Source organism: Lynx rufus, unplaced genomic scaffold (genome assembly GCF_022079265.1).
Source record: "Lynx rufus isolate CCGP_SWC_20201006 ecotype Redwood Valley unplaced genomic scaffold, mLynRuf1.p SCAF_1, whole genome shotgun sequence".
Classification (NCBI taxonomy): domain Eukaryota; kingdom Metazoa; phylum Chordata; class Mammalia; order Carnivora; family Felidae; genus Lynx; species Lynx rufus.
In genome coordinates, this window is record NW_025814823.1 from 145,688,555 (window position 1) to 145,715,121 (window position 26,567).

Genomic DNA, 26,567 nt, shown 5'->3' on the forward strand with positions numbered 1-26,567 from the left:
AGACTGTGTCTGGTGCCAGCCCACCCCAGAAAAAGTTCACACGATCCTGTAGCAGCAGCATTTCATGGATTATGGAAAATCACAACACACATCTGGCACCAGGCTTCACCCTTAACTTCCTTGTTCCAGCACCAGTGAATGTGGTTATTCTCTGGTGTCTGCTGGGACCAGGTGGCCGCACAGCCTCTACCAAATATCCTTCCAGCAGTGGAACTGCTTCCTCCCGTGGGGCCTGAGGACCTCTTGGACCCCACTCCGCTCCTGGGGATTTGTCCTTCCCACCTTAGCACCTCCGGGTACTGAGGTGCAGAACTTCAGGCTCTGCGCTCCCCCTATTTATAGAGTCTTAGTGGGAATTTCAACCCTCTCCTTTCTCCTTTCTTCCTTTTTAGTTCAGTCTCTGCAGCTGTTTCCACTTTCCACTTTCTCTCCAGCTGCTTTTGGGAGGGGGTGCTTTTCCCGTAGTCCCCCCCCCCATCTCTGTCCTCTATCTGTAAGCAAAAACAGCTCTCTGCCCTACTTGGCTTCTCTCTCCTCCATTTCACCTTTCCATGCCTCGTACCTGCTGAGCTCTGTGGTTCAGGTTGTGCAGATTGTTGTGTTAATCCTTAAATCAGTTTTCTAGGTGTGCAGGATGGTTTAATGTTGATTTGGCTGTATTTCACGACTGTGAGATGCAAAAAAAACTTCCATGCTGTTCCACCATCTTGGCTGCTCCCTCTCACCAATGTTTATTTTATGGTTGTCATATATATTATATCTACTTTATAAACCTCACGTGACACTGTTATAGTTTTTGCTTTAAAAACTGTCACATGTATTATTTTTTTTAAAGATTTTTTTAAAAGTAATCTCTACACCTAATGTGGTGAGCTCATAACCTCGAGATCAAGAGTTGCGTGTTCCACCAACTGAGCCTGCTAGGCACTCCAATATGTGTATTATTTTAAAATTTAAGATAAAATTACGGTGTTTAATACGTACCCAAATATTTACCTTTTCCAGTGCTTTCAATCATTCCTCAAAATCTGAATTCCCCTATGGTATCATTTCTCTTCATCTTGAAGAACTTCTTTGTCATTTCTGTAGTGTGGGTCTGGTGATAATAAATTGCCTTAGTGTTTCTTTATCAGAAAATATCTTTATTTCATCCATATTCTTGAAGGGTATTTTCACCAGACTAGGTTTCTTTAAAAATATTGTCTTATTGCCTTTTGGCTTACATTGTTTCTGATGAGAAATATGTAGTATTGTATTGTCATCATGATTTCACTGTATGTAATGTGTTGTTTTTCTTTAGCTCCTTTTAATATTTTCTCTTTATTTTTGATTTTCATCAGTTTAGTTATAATGTGCCTATGTGTGTGGGTTTATTTGCATGTGTTAGATTGTGGTTTTCTAAACTTGAGTCAGTAAGTTTATTTCTGTCACCAAATTTGAGACATTTTCTGCCACTATTTCTTTATATATTATTTTTCTTCTCCATTCTCTCTCTCAACTGACTTCTGGTACTCTTCCAAAGAGTGTTGATGTTTTCCTTTCATCATTTAGTTAACTTGGTCAGATCTGAAATGCCAACTGTCATGTGTGTAGTGGGCAGTGGCTTATATCTCTGTTCAGTTCTTTAAGTTTTAACCGTAAGCTGCTTTCAGTCTGTTTCACACATGCCTGATTCTGGAGTCAGCCAGAGACTTAACCTAAGTTTAAACAGAGAATTTGGGGTTTCTCCTTCTCTAGCTCCCTTTTTTCTGGGGCATCTCTTTATTCTCTACCAGCAGTGGTTCTCTTCAGTCAGAAAGGTGGCAGAACTTTAGCTAACTGCCCTCCTTCATCTCTTCTGCCACCACCACTGCCAATGAAGTTGCCTCCAGGAAAACACTGCAAAAACCAAGTCACTTGCTCCAGATATTGACTCCTGTCCGAAATCTACTTTTGTTAACTCTCCAGAGTCTCCTATAGGTTTTTCCACCTAGAATGTATGCATGTTATTTGTAGGATGATCACTCTGTTAGGCACTTACTCCTTACTTATTGCTGAGGCATCTTCTGGTTCTGTTACTAAGTTTGCAGCTCTCTTAGCATCCTTACTTTCTTCTTCTCCAATGACTTATTCCATTTAGCCTACAGATAAGCCCAGATAGGCATATATATATTTTTAAAGCTCTTACTTTGACATTGATATCCCCTCAAGCTACCTATATGTTATCTTTCTATTTTTTATGTATTTTCTTATAAGGGTTATGTATTATCGATACTTATAGTTCCTCATCACAGGTTCGTGCCATTCTTTCCAGTTTTGCATTTTTTCCCAGTATGTTTTTGAAATTACTCTCTTAAAAGACTGCGGTGACAACTGTAACATCAGTTCAAATTGCCTATTCAGACTATCCTTTATTTTTCTGTAACATCCAAGATTATTGGCCATGATCTTCTGGAAGCTTTTCCTTCTATAATCTCCATGTAATTTTTATCTTTTTCTTTTTTGTAAAGTTATTCGCATTGCTAGCTTCCCTGCTCTTCCTCTTTCTGACAGATGGCATTCCTCAAGATCTTTCCTTGACCTTATTTTTTTTGTTGTTGTTGTTTTCATTAGAAATTTCATCTACTACAATTGTTCCAGCTATTGTTTTTACACTGATGACTCAAATTCAAAATATAACCAAGCTTTAAATTGTATACATAGGCAGAATTCTAGTTCTACCTCTTAATAATTGATCATATTATATAGCTAAGATTTTTAATTGGATTTATTAATTTGGATAAAATAAAAATGCCTTATTTCATAATGTTGCTTAGCACATTGGCATGCATATAGTATACATATAACTATACATATAACTATGCTTATAGTATGCATATAGTATGCATATAACATATACATATAACATAGTTAATGATCAAATAGTGATAACTATTATGAAAGCCATTGCTGCAGTCCCCATCTCTCTTTCGACTTTTGCCTACAAACTCAGTGGCCCATAGGACCTAGATATCTTAAATAGGCATTTCAAAAATAGTATTTTCTGCTAATGTCTCTTTTACTGTTAATGACACCATCATCTTCCCAGTTATCCAGGCTCAAAACCTTGGTATTAAATGAATGGGCTTGTTTTGTGCCCTTTACATTCAACTGTAATTTGCTTACACAAATAAATACTACTCTCTTGGAACATCTTTCTCATTTGTTCTCTCTTTCCCAATATGGTTCCCAACTATTTTTTTAAATTATAATTTATTTTTGAGAGAGAGAACACATGCAAGAGGGGGATGGACAGAGAGAGAGAGGAGGACAGAGGATCTGAAGAGGCTCTGTGCTGACAGTAGAGAGCCCCATGCGGGGCTTGAACTTACGAATTGTGAGATCATGACCTGAGCTGAAGTTGGACACTTGACGGACTCAGCCATCTAGGTGCCCCCCCCAACTTTTTTTTTTGTTTCATATGACCTCTATTGAGGATCATTCTATTTGAATAGAATTTGAATAGAATTTAAATTTAGTTCTAACATATCTTACCATGTTTTCTGTAAGTTTCTATCCATGTTTTAGTTCATTTCCAGATTATTCTTTTTAAAGCCAAGCTTCATATTACTGCACCACCCAACTAATAATGATAACAATAATCTAACATTATGCTCTTACTTGCTAAGGAATGTACTAAATGTTTTACATGGAGTTTTTCATTTAGATCACCTTTTTAAAAATACTGAGATCTTTATTGATATTCATATTTTGAAATCTTTACCTTTGCGTTGGGTTTTTATTTTCCTGGGATAGGTTTTGAAGATGTAAAGCTTTAATATTTGAAATGAGAAGTTTAAGACTATTCAACACAGTGGACCGTGGTAAAGAGAAATTTACAAGAATCCTGCTGAATAAAAATACTCATATAGCTGAAAAGCTTTACTAGGAACCATAACTGCCATTCCATAATAAGTCCAGGTCATAGAGACTTGCACATACAAATATAATAATTGCAAAATTTCACTGTTAAGGAGATTTTGTCAGCGTTAGATTGATAGAGTTAATCAATGAAGATGTTCTAGGACAGAGGAACTTTAAGACAAAATTTCATAAGGAGGAAGCTTGTGTTCTCATGGTGAAGGGAGACCATTCTTGCAGACCTGGGTTAGGCAAAGTTTCAGCTGATGAATGCAGTGGTGGTTATGGAACAGAGAGTTGAGTTATTTCTACTGGATGTGTGGGTTGTGATTTTCTTTTGAATATTGATAGCTGTCTATAATCAAATTCCTCAAGCAGTTCTTCTGTATTTCATCCATGTATATATTCTCTGTTGTCTATTTCTCCTTTATCTTTTTATATCACAGTTTTGGAGACTATATTTTGGCAATAACATAAGTGGAGAATAACAGCATGAAACTTGCTTGTGTTGTTGTTATGTTCAGTCTTAGTTTAGCTCTCACTTTTTATTGCTGCCTTTAGCTTTTTATCATAGTATGCTTCTCTATTTCTTTTCCTCTGTCCTCCTTCCTCTTCCTATGCTTTTCCCCTTCATTTCCTTTTCTCTCTTTTTTTATTTTTCATATTTCTTTTTTTAAAGTTTACTTATTTACTTTGAGAGAGACAGAGGTAGCATGAGTTGGGGAGGAGTGGAGAGGGAGAAAGAGAGGATCCTAAGAAGGCTCCGTGCTATCACCGCAGAGTCTGACGTGGAGCTCGAACTTATGAAACTGCGAGATCACGACCCAAGCTGAAACCAACAGTTGGACGCTCAATCATCTGAGCCACCCAGGTGCCCCTGTTTTTCAGATTTCTTAATGTGGTAATTGACTAGGAATTTATTCAATGACTTTTAAGGAGGTCAACATGCTTCTGTCTGTACTGTTTTGTTAATCTTCTAGACAAATCTAACAGTAAGGTGGAAGGCAACCAAAAAGCTATATTTCCACAATCCTTGAGGTCCAAAGTGTTTTGGAATTCAGATTTTGGGAATTTTAGAAAAGTAATATAATTTGATAAAAGTAAGTTCTGTATTATGTTACATTCTCATTGGTGTCTGAGCAGCACACCATGTGCAGTGGTATTAGTATTCCTTTAATGAAACAATATTCATACAAAGTGCAATGAATAAACAATATAAGAATATCACTCAGGTAAGAATTTGCCGCCGAATGAGTTTGGGTGCCAAATTTATGAAAAAAAATGTATTTTAAAATCTTTTGGAACTTTTTCAATTTCAGAATTGTGGATAAGAGATTGGGCACTTGTTGGGCTTTTGCCCAGATCTACAGTGGTGGCCACCAGCCCTGTCCATATCCCCATGCCACTTACTGTTGCTGTGTGCTCACTGTCTATTGAATGCACCTGTAACTCTGCCTGAGGGCATTCTGTGGCAGCAAGAGCATGTTCGGCTCCAAAGTGAGGTAGCCCTGCATCTCCAGCAGTTAGCACCCTAAAGCAGTCCTCAATCAGTAACAGGTAGGCATTGGTGAATACACGTCCCAACTTCTGAACCCTCTTAGGTGGGACAAGTGTGCAGTGTGTTCCATACAGCCCCCCAGATGTTTCCATTTCGAATGAGCCCCAGTGCCCACATTTGTATTGCTTTCTTTCCCATCCTGCCTCATTTCCTTACTCCCTTACTGGTGCTCCTCAAATCATTCATCAAATAGATTACTTGCACTCAAATCTTCCTCTCAAGGTCTACTCTGGGAATAATCCACTCTAAGACATGGACTCCAGATAGAGCCTGGAGCTTGGACTGAAGAAGAATATTCTTATAGACTTTGATGTAGTTGTTAACCACTGTTTCTCATGTATTTAAATTTCATAACTTAGAGGATCTTATCGGAGTAAGAGGAACAGGTTACCAATTTATAACTGCCATGGCTGAAGTTTATACACAGCCCTGGCCTTCCTGATACTGTAGTTTTCTGCTTCTGCAGGCCATGCTGTGTGCCAACTGTCGGTTTGAAAGTTTTGGCTAAGATTAAAAAATTAGCTCATAATGATTTTAAGTGTTGCATATTCTTCTGGCTTGAAGAAACATATTCTCCTGACTTGAAGACATTTAAAACACAAAGAAGTTGATACCCAGGGGCTAATTATCTGGCTGATCCCCAGGGAGGTCGTAGGGTGATTTGGTCTAGAGAAGCCTTTCTTATAACCTCAGATTTCATCACATTGGGTATAAGGCCGAGTCTGACCATTCGTTATTTATTGTTGTAAATGATTTTGTGTTCACTTTCTTGCAAGTGAATTGCTTGAGTAAAAAGTTGAGGTTCTTGACACAACTTTAAATCCATTTTTTTTTAAAAAAAGTGAAATGCATTTATAGAGGAACTGAAATCATTAATTACGTTGTAGCTCCTTATCTTTTTTATGATACACGTATTGCTGTGAGTAGAGTGCTCTAAAACATCTGCTCAATAGTCCGTTATAGCCGCACAAGAATGCTTTTACATGAATGCAGTAAAGTAGCAGATGCTTTTTAACGACAACTTCCCAATTCATTTAGGAAACAAGTCAGTTCTGGATTTGGTTTTTCTTCCAAGTGTGGCAACTGTGCAGGCAAATGATTCCAAAGAGGTTAGAATTGACAAATCAAGTTACCCTGTATAATTTTTTAGGGTTCTGCAAGTTAGTCTGAAAGCCTTATCGAATAGCACTTTAATAAAATTAGCGTTTTTCTTACTATGCAAATAATGCTTTACCATTGTAAGTAACCAGGAAAATACATTAATTCAGTATTACCAGCTTAGGCTTCTTTTATTTTCTTCTTTGGAAACTTCTGTTGAATGTTGATTTATTATTACCATTGCAAATGGAAAAAGTGGTTGAATGCCCAGGCTTGATAACAGGGAGAAATGGGGATCCAGCAATTAGAAGTAAAATGTATATAGTTCCTTCCCAGAGCAGTTTCTGTTGCCTGAGAGAAAGATCTCAGGTGATGCCCACATGCCCCTTTGCATGGTCCTTGGCAGGGCTGGTGTTCTCAGTCAGTAGGCAGTCATTCACAGGCTGTGTTCTGAAAGGTGCCAGGGAAGCCATCATTGCCCCCCACCCCGTGTCATGTTCTCTGTTACCGAAACTGCATGGTGAATGGTGATTCATTAAGATTCCCCTGTTGAGGGAAACTTCTCTTCAAAGGCAAAGCCTCTTGGTTGGATTAACAAGTCTTGCTTGAAACATTTACTGGTAAATTTAGTAGGTTCTTTTGCTCTGAAGATCCAATCAGAAGGGCTGAATTTGGGAGCTTTGTGCTGAAAGAGGAAAACAAAGCCATGAAAAACTAGATGTAGAGGATGCCAAGGATAAAATTTGTCTTCTTTATATTTTCTTTAACTTTGGGTTAGGTCACCAGCATAGAGTTTTTTTAAGTGGAGGCATGCACCCCAGAGAGTGTGCAAAAACAGTTCATTGAGATGTAGGAAATAACGTTTGAACTGCTATTTATATTTACTTTTACTTGCTTATTTTTTTAATGAAGCTTTGTAATACTTGAGCATGGCCTCATGCTGAGTCTTCATACAATTTATGTGTCAGAAGACTCGATGTTGTATGTTTCTCAAGACACTAAAAGGCATAGTGGGAGCCAGACGATAGGAAAGAGCTGATAGTGGTTGCCTTCACTCCTTCAGGTGTCTGTTACACATTTCAGTTTTCTGTGCCCTGGATTTACCAGGATGATGCTGTCCAGTTTCAGTTAACACATCTACTACTTGTTAGACTAGGGGCTCTACAGATTCCTGCAAAGAAACTATAATGAACAAACAAACAAACATACAAAAAAACCCCGGCAGTATGTAAAAAAATATATGATCAGATCTTAGATCCAAATTAGCTGTCCAAATTTGAAATTAAGATTACTTGAGATAGGGTTTATATTTACTGTTGTTAAAGATGACCCTCAACCCATCTGTATGCTGTGCTTGCCAATAGTATGAAGCTATTTGTGTTGATTAGCAACTCACGGAAAAACATCTACCACATGAAGACAAACCTTTTAAAGCTAGAGGAGATTGAAATGTCAGTGTCATGGATGAAGTACATCCAGTCATTAAGGATAAGCTGCACTTATCTGGTGTTTGCTTTGTCTGGTTTCCTTCAACCACAGTCCAGAAGCAGATGATCCTCTTGACAGATCCTCAGAAGGTCAATAGTAGCCTAATGTTATGTCACAGTTCCTATGTCATTCACCTCGCTTCATCTCCTGTCATCACAAGAAGGGTGATAACAGTACAACATGATGTTTTAAGAGAGAGAGACCACATTAACATAACTTTTATTACAGTAGACTGTTAGAATTATTCTACTTATTATTAGTTATTGTTGTTAATCTCTGTGCCTAATTTATAAAACAAACTTTACCATAGTTATGTATTTATAGGAGAAAACTCTGTAGTATGCATATGGTTTAAGTACTATCTAGGTTTCAGGCATCCACTGGGGGTCTTGGAACATATCCCCTGTGGATGAGGGGGACGACTGAACTTCTTACTCATGGATTTGTACATCTTCCTCAGCTATTGCAGTTATTAAAATCACCTATCAAAAAAAATGGAAAAAGAACTGAAGCCAGAACTTTAGAATGCCATATCACAATTAAGATTTAAAACAAAACAAAATAAAACAACTGCAACAAATTCAATCAAATTGGTTTTATCAAAATATTACTGGCAAAAAAGGTGTTTGTACCATTAATAAATAAAATATATTTTTCTAGAACAGTTTATTTATTGTATTGATTATACTTTTGGAACCCAGGGCTCTTTGTTTATATGCAGACTACAATGGGATTGTTTATGAAGAGAAAGGTCCTTCAGAGTCAGTTTTGAGTTGAGGCAGTGCCTCCAGTGCTGGAGAGAGAGGCAGGACTGCTGGGCAGGTGAGATCTGGCCATTTGGTGTCCAGCTGTCTGATTGTCCAGGACTGTCAGGATTGGTTCCTGGCTTTTTAACAGCACTGGTTCTGGAGCCGGGAGCCCAATGAAAGGCAAGGAACAGTGTGCTCATTTGCCTGCTGTTTATGTGTGTGACCATTATGAGGTGCTAACTTTTGCAACTGGTACCTTAAAATCAACATTTCTGCAATTTCATTCAGCCGCAGCCACTGGCCCAGAAAGCTGAGTGCCAAATGGTCAAGCAGTCCAAAGAGGAGGTGAGAGCAGGGTGCCAGTGAAAGTTCTCTGATGCTCAGAGTGAAGCACAGAGTGGGAAGGCTGCTTCTGCCAGTGCCCAGATCATCCCCTAAGTAAAATAATTATTAGAAAAATAGTTCTCCTTCATATATGTCTTCTGAGGTTTTCAATTTTAATGTGTTTTATAATATACGTAATATATTATACAGAAACAAATGTTCATAATTGATCACAAGGTAAATATGCACATCTTAAAGATGAGTGCTTACATTTTTTGAGTGCTGGAGTCACATTCAAAAAAAGTGTAGAGCCCTCTGATTTATAGGATGGAAATGACAACAGAACATTTTTACTCATTTCATTCATTTGTTTCACTTAACAGATATTTATTGGAAGTCTCTTATTTGCCAGGTGTTGTTCAGGATGCCTGGGATACCTGAGTGAACAAGATAGGCATAAGCCCTGCCTTCGAAGAAGCACTCACATTCCAAAGGATGTGTGCGTGCCATGGCAGGAGAAACCTTTCCCTGACCCTAGACCAGATAAGGCCCCAAGATGGTTTCTTACATTCTTACAATATTTGCAAGACTTTAATGAAATAATTATAATTCCTGTAGTTATAAACTCTTTTGAGAGCAAAGACCTTGTCTGTTTTGTTCACCAACATCTTTCCAGTGGCAGCACCATGCCTAACACATAGTAGTTGCTTAGTAATCACTAGTGAGTGAATGTGTATGTGCTCTGTTCACACACATTGTGCATGTGTGCACATATATGTGAGTATGTGTAAAGCTGAGAAAAAAAATGTGCAGGACATTGTCAAAACTATTGCTGAGGGCAGGAGGAAGTGCAGAATGAAGTGTGAGAGGAGATTTTTTTTTTTTTTTGAGAAAGAGAGAGAGCATTTGTGTGTGTGTGAGCAGGGCAGAGATAGAGGGGGCGAGAGAGAATCCCAAGCAGGCTCCACATTATCAGTGCAGAGCCTGATTCAGGGCTCAATCCCATGACCCTGAGTACATGACCTGTGTCCACATCAAGAGCTGGATGCTCAACCGACTGAGCAAAGGAGATTTTTTTAGTAGGCTCTAAGAAGAATTTGTCAGGAAGAAGACTGGATGGTTAGAGGTGACACATTCTAGGTGATAAGGCAGTCTGGTGAATGTGGGGACAAAAATCTACTCTCTAGGGGTGCCTGGATGGCTCAGTCATTTGAGCATCCAACTTTGGCTCAGGTCATGATCTCACAGTTTGTGGGTTTGAGCCCCACATCGGGCTGTGCTAATAGCTCAGAGCCAGGAGGCTGCTTCAGATTCTGTGTCTCCATCTCTCTCTGTCCCTCCCCTTTCTCTCTCTCAAAGATAAATAATAAACATTTAAAAAAGGTTAAAAAATCTATCTAGGTGGATGGTATGGTCATTGAACTAAAAGTAAACCTTGGGAAATAGTGATTAGGATATTTAAAAAGTCTGTGCTACATAAATTGGTTTATACTTCAAAGAGCTGAAACAAAAAAAGGTTAAAATCTTACACACTGAATTTATAGATGTGGTAAAATTATATGCACTCAGGGGACTATAAGCATTTTCTCTAGTAGTATTTATTATGATGATAATTTTATTATTATTTGTGTGATTGTTTAACATGTTTCTTCCCTTTAGGGCACAGTATCTGTTGTTCTCCTCTCTCTTCCCGGATCCTAGGACAGTATGGGAACAAGGGTTGGCAAACTATGGCCTGCTGCCTATTTATGTACAGCTCACAAGCTAAGATTGGTTTCTACATTTTTATATGGTTGAAAAAGAAAAAAGAATAGTGTTTCATGACACATTAAAATTATATGAAATTTAAATTTTAGTGGCCATAAATAACGTTTTATTGGAACAAAGCCACGCTCAATTTACATATTGTCTAGGCTGCTTTCGTGCTACAATGCGAAATTGAGTGATTTTGACAGAGACATGTGGTGCACGAAGCTTAAAATATTTACCAACTGGCCCTTTAAGAAAATATTTCCTGACTTTTGATCTAGAACACAGAAGATACTCTCTAACATTTGGTGATGAATGAATGAATGAATAAGTTAATCCCTACACCTACTATGTGTCAGATTTTTACATTCTGTCTTGTTTAATGTACTTCAAACAAGGGACAAGTGGGAGGAAAGTGCCTTCATTTATCAAGTAAGGAACCTGGGGCTCAGAGGGATTAAGGGACCTGTCTATCCCTTGAGTGGCAGGGCCAGGAGCTGAATCCAGATCTAATTTTAAATTCTGTACCCTTTTCCACATTTGACTATACTATGTTTCCATAATATCTGGTGTTTTTGTCTTTGATTTTGAATGTATTCTTACACCCCAGTAGAAAGATGAGAACTTTCATTGTGCTCTCATTGCTACTGAAACAATATTATTTACAAGGGACCCCACGACTTGTCCTGGCACAATCACAGGACTTGGCACATGGTGCAGTTACCTGTAGAACTTTTGCAGGTACCTGTAGAACCAGGATTGTCCTGGTTAAACAAAAACAAAAACAAAAACAAAAAATAACAAGCAAACAAATAGAGCCGTATTCACATCCACATAACCCAGACACGGTCTTGAAGAAGTGGAATGAGCTGTTGGCTTACTGGGAGGTCCTGCAGACTAGATCTTTGCTTGTTCCTACATGTGCTGTTTCTTGTGCACATGGTGAGAGAGCCTGCACAGCCCTCTGAAATTACTACAATGCTTGCCTTTGGGACTCTTTATCAAGACCTTATCATTTTCACCCTTTGGCAGTGAAATTTACCCATTTCTGGATTTGAGTATAGAAGTTCATTCATATGCTGAAGGAATTTGCAGTTTATTCATCAAGACATTTAAAAATCTCACTTCTTTAAATTAGAGTAGTGCTATCTCTGCTTTAGAAAATGGCTTCAGCCAAACTTCAGCCTATTGGATTCAATTATCATCATTCTTTTAAGACTCAGAATTTATCCCCACAGGACATCTAATGTAACATCCTAAGATAGGAAAAGAAGGTAGAAAAGGGGGGGGAGGAAGTTCACCAGATGGAGATATACCTCCTTTAATAAGGTTCTGCTTACTACTTATAAAAGTATAATAAAATGAAGTTAAAGAAGGCCTTAAGATGGGACTCATAGGGGTAGGCAAACTAAGGTCTATGGGCCATACCTTGTTTTTGTAAATAAAGTTTTCACTGCAGTCCTTTTGTTTACATGCTGCTAATGGCTGCTTTTACACTACAATGGCAGAGACCTATGGCCCACAAAACCTAAAATATTTGGTCTGTGACTCTTTAAGAAAGCTTTTGCAGACCTCTGGAATCAGGGATATAAAAAAAAAGGAAAAGAACTAGGATTGTTTAATATGGGAAAGAGAATTCTGAAGACAATACATTGGTTCATAGTTTTGAGAGTATATTATATAAAAGATGATTCTTATTTCTTAATTCTCTGCAAGGGTAAATCTAGTTGAAACTGATTTACCCTGTAGCACAGGGAAGAATTTTCTGACTCTAGATTTAAAACATAGAGTGGCTTTTAAGGCACATCTTACACATTGGTGGTTACATGCATGGTGCAAAACTTACTTTCTTTTGGCACCCCAAATTCCACTAGTAAAGATTCCTTGTGATTAAGGCTATCAGCCACAGATCTGCAACTGAATGTAATAATTAATAAAGGAGTACCATACTAAGCCATTAATGGCCATTGATATTTTTAGCAAGAATTAATTCAAAGAAAAAGGAAAACCTGAAGGATTTTTTTTTTTTGGATAGGAGGAGATAAAGGAAAAGGCCAGAGACTGTGCCTTGAGTGGGGGTGATGAACTGATGTCTTAGTTTAACAGAGGTGCATAGGATCCCACTGAAAGGAGACCAATGAGCTAGTGATATTCCCTAAGACATAGATGAGCAGCCAGTGAAGGCAAGCTGGTTTATTGCAGTTTTGAGTCTTGGTGATTGGGCTTTCTTGGCACTGTAATCCCATAGACTCTAAAAGTAAAGAATCCCAAAGTAGGCACTTCATGTATATGTGAGGCAACCACTGGGGTGGTTTGCTGACCACTTGCATTAGCATCACCTGGAATGTGGTAAACAAGGTAGATTATTAAGTACCATCCCAGAAGTGCTGAGTTCAAAGGTACAGTGTGGGGATGGCGCCTGAGAACACAAATGTTTAATAACATTCCCTACGCCCCAGATCTGATGGTCCTTGAAGAGTGAAGCAGAAAACCTGATGCTGGTCATGTTTATTTACTTTTGAGAGAGACAACGGGCGAGGGACAGAGAGAAAGGGAGACACAGAATCCGAAGCAGGCTCCAGGCTCTGAGCGTTCAGCACAGAGACCGATGCAGGGCTCCAACTCAAAAACTGTGAGATATGACCTGAGCTGAAGTTGGACGCTTAACCAACTGTCTGAGCCACCCAGGTGCCTCTTATGCTGGTCTTTCTTATGTAACATGCAAAGGGGAAACTCTGAACATGTTAGACTGATCCAAAGCTCAGAATACTGGTGAAAGTCTTTCCCTTTCTCCGTTTAGTCATGATTGCCATTTAGGGATTTCTGATTTTAAAATCCCTTATCCTGCTAACTCTTCTTGCTTGTAGCTGCTCAGCAATCCTAAAACGTAGATGAGGAGAACCATCCTTTTCTTTAAAGAAGTCCTTGTAAGCCCTTCTGATTTTTTTTTTCCTCAGAAAACAATGTTATTTATATATTGTTCTGATGTAAGGGCTAATTGTCATTGGCATATGATAGGTGCTATTAAACGTTATTACTCTTCCCTCCCCCCAGGGGAGCTGTGTTCTCTGGCATGGAGTCTAAGAGACAGCCTTGAACTCATCCGATTTGCTAGCTGTCCAGCTTCAGGCTCAAGCTGCCTTGCTATCTCCTGCACAGTCCTAAAGGAAATAGGGCCTAAGAAGCACTATGGAGACAACTGTAAGCATGCAGAAAGCTGCCAGATGTGCTTTGGTGGGTTTCTGGGTCCCCTCCCTCCTGCCTTGCCCTTTAGCTTGCCAGGCTGCAGAGGAGGATTTCATCCCACACAGGAGACAGATTCTTTATCTCAGTAGGAACCCACATTGGCCATGCTGATGCTAATTCTCTCCCCTATGTGGAAGCTGGAAGAGCAAAGAGTCATGTATTTTTTTTCCCTTTAAAAAAAAATCAGGAGTAGTAGTGATAATATACCTAGAAACAGGGGGAGCATCACTGAGATGCTATTCTTGGGATCATCTAGGTGACCACCCTTTGTTGTTCACCCTGGGTACTATAAGACAGATGTCTGCCTTGTGTTTAACCCTCTCTTGCACACCACTTACTACATTTACAATTGTTGAAAAAATGCCATCACTTGGAAGGGTTGTTGTGAGTCACTCAAAAGCCACAGACATCATGAAAAAAGTCATTCTAGGAGTGAAGATAGTGAAAAGATCACCCCAATCTAAAACAAGTGAAATGGAAAAAAGGCCTGCTTTTACATAGAGTTCCACCTAGATTATTTTTATAATTCACTTTAAATGTTTTAATAGTTGAAATTCTTTCTTTTTTAAGGAATTGACTTTTCAGTGGTTTGTTAAAAAGCTTTCATCAGCTTTTATCACTTCTGACGACATTAAAAGCTGTTGGCTCAAGAAAATCAAATGAGGGGTGCCTGGGTTGTTCAGTCAGTTATGAGTCCGACTATTGATTTTGGCTCAGGTCATGATCTTGTGGTTGTGAGATGGAGCCCTGCCTCACAGCTCCATGTGGAACCTGCTTAAGATGCTCTCTCTCCCTCTCCCTCTGCCCCTCTCCCCTGCTAGCTTGCATGTGTGCTTTCTCCGAAAGGAAGGAAGGTAGGAAGGAAGGAAGGAAGGAAAGAAGGAGGGAGGGAGGGAGGGAGGGAGGGAAGCAGGGAAGGAAGGAAGAAGGAAGGAAACTAAATGAAGTTTGTTACATAGCCCATTTTTCCATTGTAGATGGCTTATGTGTCCACTGATGGATACAGCTACAGACTGCCTCTGAACCAGCACTGCCCCCTTGTCACTCTTTGGCTTCTTGGCTATGATTCTGGCTTGTTAATGTTAGGTTTGAATAAAAAACTTGACTGGTAGAAGATAAACAAATAGACTCTCTTTTCCTCAAGGGGACATTATGAATAAAGCTCGTTACTTAGGTTTGCTCAGTAATAGTAATAGATATTTTTAGTGATAGAAGAAAAGTTTTTCTTCCTTCAATTACTTTTTCCTGTAGGCTAAATAGAGATATGGATCTCATTTCTTAAGCCCAACACACTATTTGGGTTTGCTTTCAATAAAATATCTATGAAGTGTCTTCACCATGATCCCTCTTTAATGGGATTTAGTTGTAAAGCTTAATTCATATCAGATTTTCTAAATGAGAGATCACTGTAAACTTACTGTTAATTGAATTCAATAAAATCAAGGTTTCTATAATTAACGTGAACCACTTAATCTTTTTGCTCCTTGAATGAATGTAATTTTCTAAACACAGGTATCTTCTAATACAATGACATAGCAACATTTTGAAGAAAATAAAAGTGCATGTGACTTCTTTTTCTAGTAACTCTTAAATCAAATTAAATATACCCAAATCCCTTTTTAAAAACATAATAAAAGAAATTAATAAAATTTTAACAAATTTACTCAAATATTAATATTAATCTGATGTTCCCCAGAACATCAGTCCAATTTAAGTATGCTAATAGTTAAGAAATGGCGTACTACAGTACAAAGAGCAGTGGTTTCAGTATTTCCACATAGGTTATAAGTAACTGTGCCTCTAACTGGGGGTGACATTGGGTAAACTACCAACGTTTCTGGGATTTGTTGTTTCCATCTGCAAGATGAGTGTTAGGCTATATGAAATGATTCTTGTTTCTTTCACTGTTAGAGTTCTGTGATTCATTATATTGCGACATGGTATCAAAAACCTTTGTTATTTTGTTTTTTATTTTGGAGAATTTAAAATATTAACAAAAGTAGACAGAATGATATACTAATAAATACCAATGAACTCAATAAGCAACCTCAGTGGTTACCACCTTATGGCCAGTGATACCCTTTTCATACCTTTGTCCACTGACCCCTTTCCTGTGTTATTGTAAAGCAAATCCCAGACATTAGCCTGTTTTTATTAACCTGATCCCTCTGCCATCTGTATTGTTAGCACCTGAGGTCTTAGAAATTTTGGGTTATTTTTAGCAAGACTCAAATTGCCTCACTATCTTTTCGTATCTTAATAGCAACATTTTAGTTAATTGTAGATACACATGCAGAAATAATCAGAATGATCCCGTGTACGTTATACCCACTTTCCTGTGGGTAATCTTGTGATATCTTGTGAATCTATTATATAATATCTCAACCAGGATATTGGCATTGATACCATCCATTAATCTTATTTGAAATTCCCAGTTTTACTTGTTTTTTTGTGTTTGTGTGTGTATATTTTTGGTCCTGTACATTTTATCATATGTAGGTTCATGTATCCACTACCAGAGTCAAGATATAGAACCCTTCCATCACCATAAGGATTCCTCATGTTGCCCTTTTGTAACAATACCTCACCTCCCTCTGCCCACCCCCCAACCCTAATCTGTTCTTTGTTCATTTCTAAAATTTTATCATTTCAAAAATGTTCTATAAATGGAATTAAATAGTCTGTAACCTTTCTGGATTGGCTTTATCACTTGCATGATTCCAGGGAGAATCACCCAGGTAGTTGTGTGTATCAAGAGTTTGCTCTTTTGAAGAAGTAACCACCAATACCACAGAAATACAAACAATTGTAAAAGAATATTATGAAAAATTTTATGCCAACAAATTGGACAGCCTAGAAGAAATGGATAAATTCTAAGATACATATAGCCTACCAAAGCAGAAGCAGGAAGAAATAGAAAATTTGAACAGACCAATTACCAGCAATGAAATTGAGTCAGTAATCAAAAAACTCCCAACAAACAAAAGTCCAGAGCCAGATGGCTTCACAAGTGAATCCTACCAAACATTTAAAAAAGATTTAATACCTATTCTTCCAAACTGTTATAAAAAACAGAAGAGGAATTTTATGAGGCCAGCATTACCTTGATACCAAAGTTGGATAAAGACACCACAAAAAAAAAAAAAAAAAAAAAAAAAAAAAAAGAACTACAGGCCAATATCTCTGATGAACACAGATGGAAAAATCCTCAACAAAATACTAACAAAGCAGATTCAACAGTATATAGAAAAATCATTCACCATGATCAAGTGGGTGGGATTTATCCCCAGGATGCAAGAGTGGTTCAGTATTTGCACATCAATCAACATGATACATCACATCAATAAGAGAAAGGATGAAAACTATATGATTATTTCAATAGATGCAGAAAAAGCACTTGACAAAGTACAACATCCATTCGTGATAGAAACCCTTAAGAAAATACGTCTCGAGAGAACATACCTCAATATAATAAAGGCCTTATATGAAAAACCTATAGCTAACATCATGCTCAGTGGGGAACACCTGAGAGCTTTTCCCCTAAGGTCAGGAACAAGGCAAGGATGTCTACTCTCTCCACTTTTATTCAACATAGTATTGGAAATATTAGCCACAGCAATTACATAACAAAGAGAAATAAAAGGGATCCAAATTGGTAAGGAAGAAGTAAAACTTTAACTATTTCTATACGATGTGATATATATATGTAGAAAACCCTAAAGATTCTACCAAAAAACTATTAGAACTGATAAATGAATTCAATAAAGTCATAGGATATAAGATCAATGTACAGAAATCTGTTGCATTTCTATACATTAATAGCAAAGTTGAAGAAAGAAATTAAGAAAATGATTCCATTTACAAATGCACCAAAAATAAAGTTTCTAGGAATAAATTTTACCAAAAAGGTGAAAGACCTGTACTCTGAAAATTATAAAACATTGTTGAAAGAAATTGAAGAGGACACAAAGAGATGGAAAGACATTCCAGCTCATGGGTTGGAAGAGCAAATACTGTTAAAATGTTTGCACTACCCATTGTGTACTACACACACATTGCATCTTCCTTTATCCATTCATCAGTCAATGGACACTTGGTCTGCTTCCATAATTTGACTATTGTAAATAATGCTGCTATAAACATCCGGGTGCATGTATCCCTTTGAATTTGTGTTTTTGTATTCTTTGGGTAAATACCCAGTAATGTGATTACTGGCTTGTAGGGTAGTTCTATTTTTAACTATTTGAGGAACCTCCATACTGTTTTCCAGAATGGCTACACCAGTCTGCATTCCCACCAATAGTACAAGAGGATGCTCCTTTCTCCACCTCCTCCTTAACACCTGCTGTTTCTTGTGTTGTTGATTTTAGCCATTCTGACAAGTATGAGGTGATATCTCATTGTAATTTTGATTTGTGTTTCCATGATGGTGAGTAATGTTGAGCATCTTTTCATGTGTCTGCCATCTGTATGTCTTCTTTGAAAAAACATCTACTCATGTCTTTTGCCCATTTATTAGATTGTTTTGGGGTGTTGAATTTTATAAGTATTTTATGTATTTTGGATACTAACCCCTTACGAGATATAACATTTGCAAATATCTTCTCCCATTCAGTAGGTTGCCTTTTGGTTTTGCTGATTGTTTCCATCACTTTGCAGAAGCTTTTTATTTTGATGTAGTTCCATTAGTTTATTTTTACTTTTGTTACCCTTACCTCAGGAGACATACCTAGAAAGAAGTTGCTATGGCTGATGTCAAAAAGGTTACTACCTCTATTTTCTTCTAGGATTTTTATGGTTTCATGTCTCACATTTAGGTCTTTAATCCATTTTGAGTTTATTTTTGTGTGTGATGTCAGAAAGTGGTCCAATTTCATTATTTTGCATGTGACTGTCCTGGTTTCCCAGCACCATTTGTTGAAGAGACTGTCTTTTTTCCATTAGATATTATTTCCTGCTTTGTTGAAGATTAACTGGTCATGTAGTTGTGTATTCATTTCTGGGTTTTTGTTCTATTGATCTGTGTTACTATTTTTGTCTGGTGCCATACTGTTTTGAACCTACAGCTTTGTAATATAACTTGAAGTCCAGAATTGTGATGCCTCCATCTTTACTTTTCTTTTTCAATGTTGCCTTGGCTTTCTGGGGTCTTTTGTAATAGCATAAAATTTTTAGGATTGTTTGTTCTAGCTCTGTGAAGAATGCTGTTGGTAGTTTGATAGGGATTGCATAAGAATGAAATCTTGCCATTTGCAACAAGATGGATAGAGCTAGAGAGTTCTATGCTAAGTGAAATAAGCCTGTTTGAGAAAGACAAATACCATATGGTTTCATTCATATATGGAATTTAAGAAACAAAACAAATGAGCAAAGTGGGGGGAAAAAAGAGAAAGAGAGGCAAACCAAGAAATAGACTTTTAACTGTAGAGAACAAACTGATGGTTACCAGGAGGGAGGTGGGGGAAATAGGTGATGGGATTAAAGAATACACTTATTATGTAGAGCAGTGAGTAATGTATAGAATTGTTGAATCACTATTTTGTACACACGAAACTGATATAACATTGTACGTTAACTATACTGGAATTAAAATTTAAAAACTTAAAAAAAGTGAAAGCAAAAACAAAATAGTTTGCTCTTTTAATTGCTGAGTAGTGTGATGTATCACAGTTTGTTTAACCATGACCTATTGAAAGACCTTTGAAATATTTCAAGTTTTGGGCTGTTGTGAGTAAAACTGCTATGAACATTCGTGTACAGGTTTTTTATTGCTCTGACATAAATGCTTATGAGTACATTGGTGGGTCGTATGGTAGTTATATGTTTAGTTTTATAAGAAATTGCCATATGACTTTATGCTCTAAGCAGCAGTGTATGAAAGATCTAGTTTCTCTGCATCTCCACCATCATTAGAAGGTGTCACTATTTGTTATTTTAGGCATTCTGATAGATACACAGTGATATCTCATTGTAGTTTTAATTTGCATTTCCCTGATGGCTAATGATGTTAAACATCTTTATTTGCCATTTGTTTATTATTTTTTTGGTGATCTTTTGCATTTTTACTCCTCCATTTACTTCTTTTCAGACTTTGTTGTGGGGATAGTGTTGCTGGTGAATTATCTATGAAGTGTGTTGTAGAATACTTAGATGGGAAGAAACAGATCTGCTACTGAATTAGAAAGTACTGTTTACTATGGTTCTCAACTCAGTGTTAGAGTCTCTGGGAATACAAAGATGAATAAGGCAAGAACCGTAGTCTACAACCATTTGGTACTTTTGGAAGGGAAAGCAGAAAAGATGTAGAAGTCTGAGATTTCCACATTGCATGACACTTGCATGGGCGTCATAACAGTGACTGTGAATGATGTAAGGATCCTAGCAGACACAGGTCAAGGATTGAAATTCATTTAATATGAGTTAAGGATGCAAAAATGTCTTTGCCCATAGCTAGCTGCCCAGAGCAGCTAGAGCAGCACTGGGAGACATAGCAGCACTCCCAATGAGGAGAGTGCTCAAGCTTTCAGTCCCCACAGAGGTATCCTGCTGATGAGAATAGTGGTTACAGTGAGAATTCTCATGGCGCTTCAGAAAGTGTGTTCTGTCCCCTCTCTCTTATTCCTTGGGTCTCCTAACTGTTCCAGAGAAACTGGATTTATGCCCAATTGATTACTACTGGCATGTATCTGGCATCAGCCCCAGCGCATACCTGAGTGTTGAATTTGAATTTAGGTGAAGGAAACTTCTTTCTAGGAATTTCATCCTCCCTAGCAGGACTGAGTCTCAGACAGTCTGTATCTGAAGTTTTATGTAGAAATTAGTAACCCAATTCAGTATTTGTTTAAGAATTGGACAATGATGGTCTAAGACGAGAAATAGTTCAATACAGAAGAATAGGGAATAAACACACACACACACACACACACACACACACACACACACACACACGTTTAATTTATAGTAAAGGTAGCATTAAAAAACAATGGGGGAAAGAATGCACTATTAGAAATCATCTGGAAAAAATCCTTACCTCACACCATACACGAAAACACAATTCAGATGGATTAATGATCTAAATGAAATTTAAAAACATGTATTTGTATGCAGAATAAAATTTAACATTTTTATAATTTTTGAGAGTGAGGTGGGGGTGAAGTAGGAGGCCTTTCTTTTTTAATTGTCAAGTTAGTTAACATACAGTGTAGCCTTGGTTTTAGGAGTAGAACCCAGTGATTCATCTCTTACATATGATATCCAGTGCTCATCCTAAAGAGTGCCCTCCTTAATGCCCATCACCTGTTTAACCCACCTCCCTCCCCACCCTTATCAACCCTCAATTTGTTCTCTGTATTTAAGAGGCTCTTATGGTTTGCCTAAGTAGGAGGCCTTTTAATGAAGACAGATAACTCAGAAGCTGCAAAGAGAAAATGTACAGATTCTACTACATAAAAGTAAAAAAAAAAATCTTAAGGATAAAATATATAAGAAACAAGGTTAAAAAGAAAGCTGAATGAAAATGTTATATGTACATATTTATATACATACTTATACATATCGCACATATCCTTGCACACCTTTGTTTTTTCTATGATGCAGAGAGATATATCTATATCCAATAATGTTATTTCTAATATACAAAGAGTATATATAATTTTATAAGAAAGATGCAAACCAGATATCAGTAAAATAGGCAAAAGGATAAGAGCAGGGCAATCAAAGAAGAATGCAAATTGCCAATAACCATATGAATAGATGTTCACTTTCACTAGTAATCAAGAATCTAGAATTTACAACCAAAAAATGATGTTTAAAAATTCATCAGGGGCCCCTGGGTGGCTAAGTTAGTGGAGTGTCTGACTCTTGATTTCGGCTCAGGTCATGATCTCATGGTTTGTGAGATCGAGCCCCACGTCAGGCTCTGCACTGAGTGTGGAGAGCCTGCTTAAGATTCTCTCTGCTTGCTTTCACACGTTCTCTCTCTCTCACAAAATAAAAAAAATAAAAATTCATCACATAGGCAAAATTAATAACAAATAATGTTCAAGTACTTATGGGATATGGAAAAGACATTCTCCTACATTCTTGCTGGGAATATAAATTGATACAGCCTTTTTTTCTGGGGATAGATTGGCAGTATGTATTGAAATTTAAAATGCGCATACCCTTTCTTAATGCCCCTTTCGGAATCTGTACCACAGAAAAAAGAGGTATAAAAGGATATATGTGCTAAGATATGTATTGAATTATTAGTTGTAGTAGCAGAAAATTATGATCAGCCTAAAATATCTAGCAATATGGACATACTAACACAAATGACTGAACAAACTATGGCACAGTCATGTATTGGAATACAGTGAAGCCATCAAAAGAAAGAGCAAAATCTATAGTACTGACATGGCGGACATGCTAGGATGCCCATGATTTAATCAATGAATATGTGTATGTGTTGTGATTAAATCAGGGGTGGGTGAGTGGGTGTATGTGTGTGAATGTGTAGGCGAAAAAATTCTAAAAGTATACACTAATCTGCTAAAAATTATTACATACCTGGGGTATAGAAGTGCTAGGGTGACGGAGATTTCCCTTTTTTTTTATGTACTTGTGCAGTGTTTGCAATTATTTTTTTTTGTCACAAAGACATGATGCTTTATAATGTTAAAAAAGAAAAGAAACTATAAATAAATGCTGACCAACCTAATCTTTGACCAAAAAGAAAGAATTTGGTTTGAAGAATTGCTTTAAAAGGAGGTATAGGTAACATTGCCTAATGACAGTTCAAATAAACAAACAGAAAAACCTCTTTCTTGCTACTGGATTAACTTTCTGTATCTGGAATATATATTTCAGTGATTTGTCTCTGGTTATTTAATTCATTGTGTTTAATTGATAGTGTTTACTGGAGTATAGTGAAAACTATTTTGTACGTATCTTAGGTTGTGATTTATCCAGTGTAATATCTCCCCCAATGCATTGACTGTGAGTGGGGAATTAGTAAAGCAGATATGGATCTGGAGAGCAGTCTGTGGCTTTACTTATCTCCACAGGAAACCTTATTTCTTATTGATAAAGTTTGAAATCTTTCCTGTAACTCTTTCCAATTGTTCATTGTTGTTACTGTTTTAATGAGAGGTAGAAATGAGCCAAACCAACCTGCTTCTTTCCTTTTACTAATTTAATTTCAAAGGAAATTCTTCAGTTCAAATAAATAAGTGAGTGTGGATGGAACCAGATTCTGACTCAACATGTCCAATTAATTGCTTCCAAACATTAAGATAAATTCCTCAGAAACACTCACAAATAATAAAAAATCCACCAGTAAGGAATGATTAGTGAGAAGTGAGCTGGCTAGAGCCATCTATGCTTACAAAAACTGTATTTAAGTTGACATTAATATTTGCCATCTATTCTGTTATAAATATCAAGACTTATTGTAGAAATATACCACCGATAGCACAATAATAAAGAAAACAGACTCATCTCAGGTTTTGAAATGTACCTAACAAACTCAACCTCTTGCAAAATAACTTTCTTATTCAAAATGGAACTGGGAATTGTTCAGCACACAATGAATCATTTTTTGGCAAGTACAATAGAATCTTTAGGGACATTTCACAGCCTCTTGTTCAATTGTTAGGATGTTTTTAGCTTTCACAGGTAGGGAAGAAGGTAGCTTGTATAGCCATCATCTTGTTGCTAAAATTGTACAGTAAAGATTTTTCAGAGTTGCTGTTGCAATAGATCTTTTTGCCTTTTTTCCCCCCTTCTTGTTTCTTTACCCAGAGCTGCTTTGTCTCTCAAAAACAATCTGGAATTACTTAATGCTAATGTTTTCTGGTTTTACTATTTACCCACGACTCAAATGTTAAACATTAATGTTGGAAACTCCCTTTTCCTTACCTCATAGTCCTATATTTGTTTAACTGTTATTTTGCCAGAAGAAAACCTCCTCTTTTCCCTTTCTGTGTTAATGTACTTTTTTTTTCTTTAAATGACAAACACATTTTGTTTCTCTCTCTCTCTCTCTCTCTCTCTCTCTCTCTCTCTCTCTCTTTTTCAGGAGGCTTTAGAACTACCCCTGGATGATTCTGAAGTGACTGAGACCACAACGGGAAGCCAAGTGATTAAATATGAATATCATGTTTTATACTCCTGTAGCTACCAAGTGCCTGTGCTTTACTTTAGGGCAAGCTTTTTAGGTAAGACCATGTCGGAAGCTAAATGTAAATTCATAACATTTACATGTAAGGCAGAAAGCAGATTTAGAAAATTATTCCTGAGAGGAAAAAAAAAATAGAGTTAAAAATAAGAAAAGTGTGGGTGAGGTAAGGTTTTACCAGTAAATTTTCTCATGCTTTAGAAAGAGTATCAAGACTTCAGAGTGAATGATATCATCCCAGCCTTAAGTCTGATCTTCAGATTCTTGGCCTCTTGCCCAACGTTGACTAAGCCCCCCTGGCCCTTTTTCTTTTCTTTAAACAAGTAGGAACAACTTAAAGCTACAATGTTTATATACTTCTAACTTTACAGTAAAAATTTCTTTCAATGTAAGCGATTCCATTAACTCAAAAGCCCCCACGCCTCCTTTCCCAATTGCTAATAATTATTTCAGGAACTGTTTTATCAGTTAGTTCAAGCTATGTTTAAAAATAGCACTAACATTTCCTTAGACCATCTATACATCTCCAGTGCCTAAGTTTTCTGAGATGCTGTTACTCAACTCGTTCTCCTTGCCAAAGAAGGTGAAACACCCTGTCTCCTCTGAGGACTTGGCTGATAAAGCTTATTTAATCAGCAGCCACATGAAGTCCTCCCCCCATAGTGCCGTGAGGATTCCCCCTTCTTGTCCTCTGCCTAAACCGGATCTGCATTGCAAGGCTCTGCCTTCCCAGCCTACCCTTTCCCCTATTTCTCCTTTTCTATATGGCCTATCTGCAGCATTTTGCATTTTGAACAGCCTTCTAACTTTTTCTGGATAGCTAAGACATCTGAATTTAGCCAGTGATATTTTATTTTTAATTAAAAAGTAGCTTAAGCTGCTTTGAATGTGTATTTGGTAGATTTAATCACTTGCTGCCTTATATTGTTTAATGGTCTCTAATTTTGCAGTGTTGGCGGTTTAACAAGCACTTAGGATTTAAAACCCAAGAACAAATTCTCATAGACTCCCTGGTGAGAAGATTTTAATCTGAGGTGCACTTCCTAAGAACTGACAATTTGGGGTAAATTTTCAACATGGGACATGGGGAATTGAGGACACTGATAGTGTCCTCAAACTAATTTGTGAACTCTTGCTGCAGGTTTATCCATATGATTATTAAAGGCCTTGAAAACATCCACTTTATTATGTTGTAATTCTATTTGGTTTGGAGTCCAAACATTAAAGGAGGGTTCTTGTCAGTGAACTCTGTTATACTAAAAAGTAGAAAGGGATACATTCATTTACCACGGGGGAGGGAAATATTTTTCTTGTTTTTGGTTTGCAGTGTCTCTACCCAGTACCTTTCTAGATTCAAAGACATATCAAGGCTGCAGGTAGAGGAAATAGGACACCACTTCTTGAATACTGTACTTTCATATAATTAGTATTCACCATAAGCAGTTAATCACCAGAGAAGAGCTCCCAGAGACAAAACAAGTTGTTTAGCTTGTCAGCATTAGGGAATCGGAGGTGTTGAAACATGACTGCTTCTAGCTGGAAGTGGGTCTTGCCGAGGCCGGTGGATGAGCTCATATGTGCACTTTGCTCTTATGTGCCAACAGCTCCCCTTACAGTACAGCACAGTAATTGTTCCTGCAAGTGCGATTATATTTTAATGAAATTTGTGTACTTCCCAAGATCTTTTCTTTATGATGGTTTGCTTTTTCTTCAAAAACAAACAAACAAACAAACAAACAAAAACCCCACTAACTCTCTTGGATCCTACCTATATACTTTTAAGACACCCTTTATTTATGCTTAATGAAAGAAAGCCAAAACAAGTCATTTGTTTCATACAGCAGGATTCCTTGTTCCTTCCTCCCCGTTCTGTGTTGTGTGGAATGAGCCCTAGGAATTTTTAAATTCCAGAATTTATTTAGTGTTTATTCAGGTACATTAAAATATCAAATTTAATTTTTCAAAGCATACTGGGTTTTTTCCTGTAGAGAAACATGAAAAATGGTTCTTTCCTTTATCATATTCTAGGAATTTCTTTTCTCTTTTCTGCTAACATAACCTAATGGACATTCTAAAAATGTTTCGCCCTTTATTCTAGAGTCATAATTTTTCATGTATTCCCCTTATTCCATTCCCATTTCCTGTTACATCTGATTACTCTGGCCCTCCATCTGTTTGTTAAACAAATGTCTGTTAGTGTGGTGAATGGATTCCTAACGTATTCCTCATATTCCAGGTCCAGATTTTTCTTTGTCTCATTCTGAGAGAGTTCCGACCTAGAAAGAGGATGATTATAAAATTTCTTGCTCAGGGGTCTTTT

At 37.2% G+C, this 26,567-nt stretch overlaps 1 protein-coding gene across 1 annotated transcript in view; it reads left to right on the top strand.

Moving 5' to 3' along the window:
• ATG10 (autophagy related 10) overlaps positions 1-26,567 on the top strand; it is a 261,116-nt gene that overhangs the window by 134,741 nt on the left and 99,808 nt on the right. Inside the window, exon 5 of the mRNA XM_047088644.1 lies at positions 24,149-24,287. Coding sequence (XP_046944600.1) covers positions 24,149-24,287 — 139 coding nt within the window. The remainder of the gene's footprint in view (positions 1-24,148; positions 24,288-26,567) is intronic.